The sequence below is a fragment of the Nanorana parkeri genome, unplaced genomic scaffold (genome assembly GCF_000935625.1).
Source record: "Nanorana parkeri isolate BGI_ZX_2015 unplaced genomic scaffold, ASM93562v1 scaffold4081, whole genome shotgun sequence".
Lineage (NCBI taxonomy): Eukaryota > Metazoa > Chordata > Amphibia > Anura > Dicroglossidae > Nanorana > Nanorana parkeri.
Genome location: NW_017310348.1, coordinates 1 through 307, shown reverse-complemented (window position 1 = coordinate 307; position 307 = coordinate 1). Strand labels below are relative to the sequence as shown.

General features: G+C 52.8%; 1 protein-coding gene across 1 annotated transcript in view; it reads right to left on the bottom strand.

Annotated features, from left to right (window-relative positions):
- Positions 1-300, bottom strand: part of LOC108803715 (cGMP-dependent 3',5'-cyclic phosphodiesterase-like) — a 12,952-nt gene extending 12,652 nt beyond the window's left edge. Inside the window, exon 1 of the mRNA XM_018575536.1 lies at positions 275-300. Within this exon, the coding sequence (XP_018431038.1) occupies positions 275-280 (6 nt within the window). The 5' untranslated portion in view covers positions 281-300. The remainder of the gene's footprint in view (positions 1-274) is intronic.
- Positions 301-307: the final 7 nt, after the last annotated feature.

Here is a 307-nt window from a genome sequence, read left to right as displayed (position 1 = left end):
CACCCCATTTTTTTTTTACAGATTGTGGAAGTAAATCTGACCAATCCCAGAAAAGGAATCTAAACGCATTCCCGGAGGAACGCTGAGCCATGGATGGACGCATGACGTCTGTTGGGTTTGATGCATGCGCATCTTTTATTTCAGCCCAGTGCTGCAGAGGACCGTGCTGACCACTGAGCCACTGCGTGCAGTGCTCCTCCACCCTCCTGCAGTACACCGGTCCAGACACCCAAGACCGGATTTGTACCCCCCCGCACACGGTTACATCTCTTACCTCCATCACAGACCCCTCAGAGCTGTAGAGAGA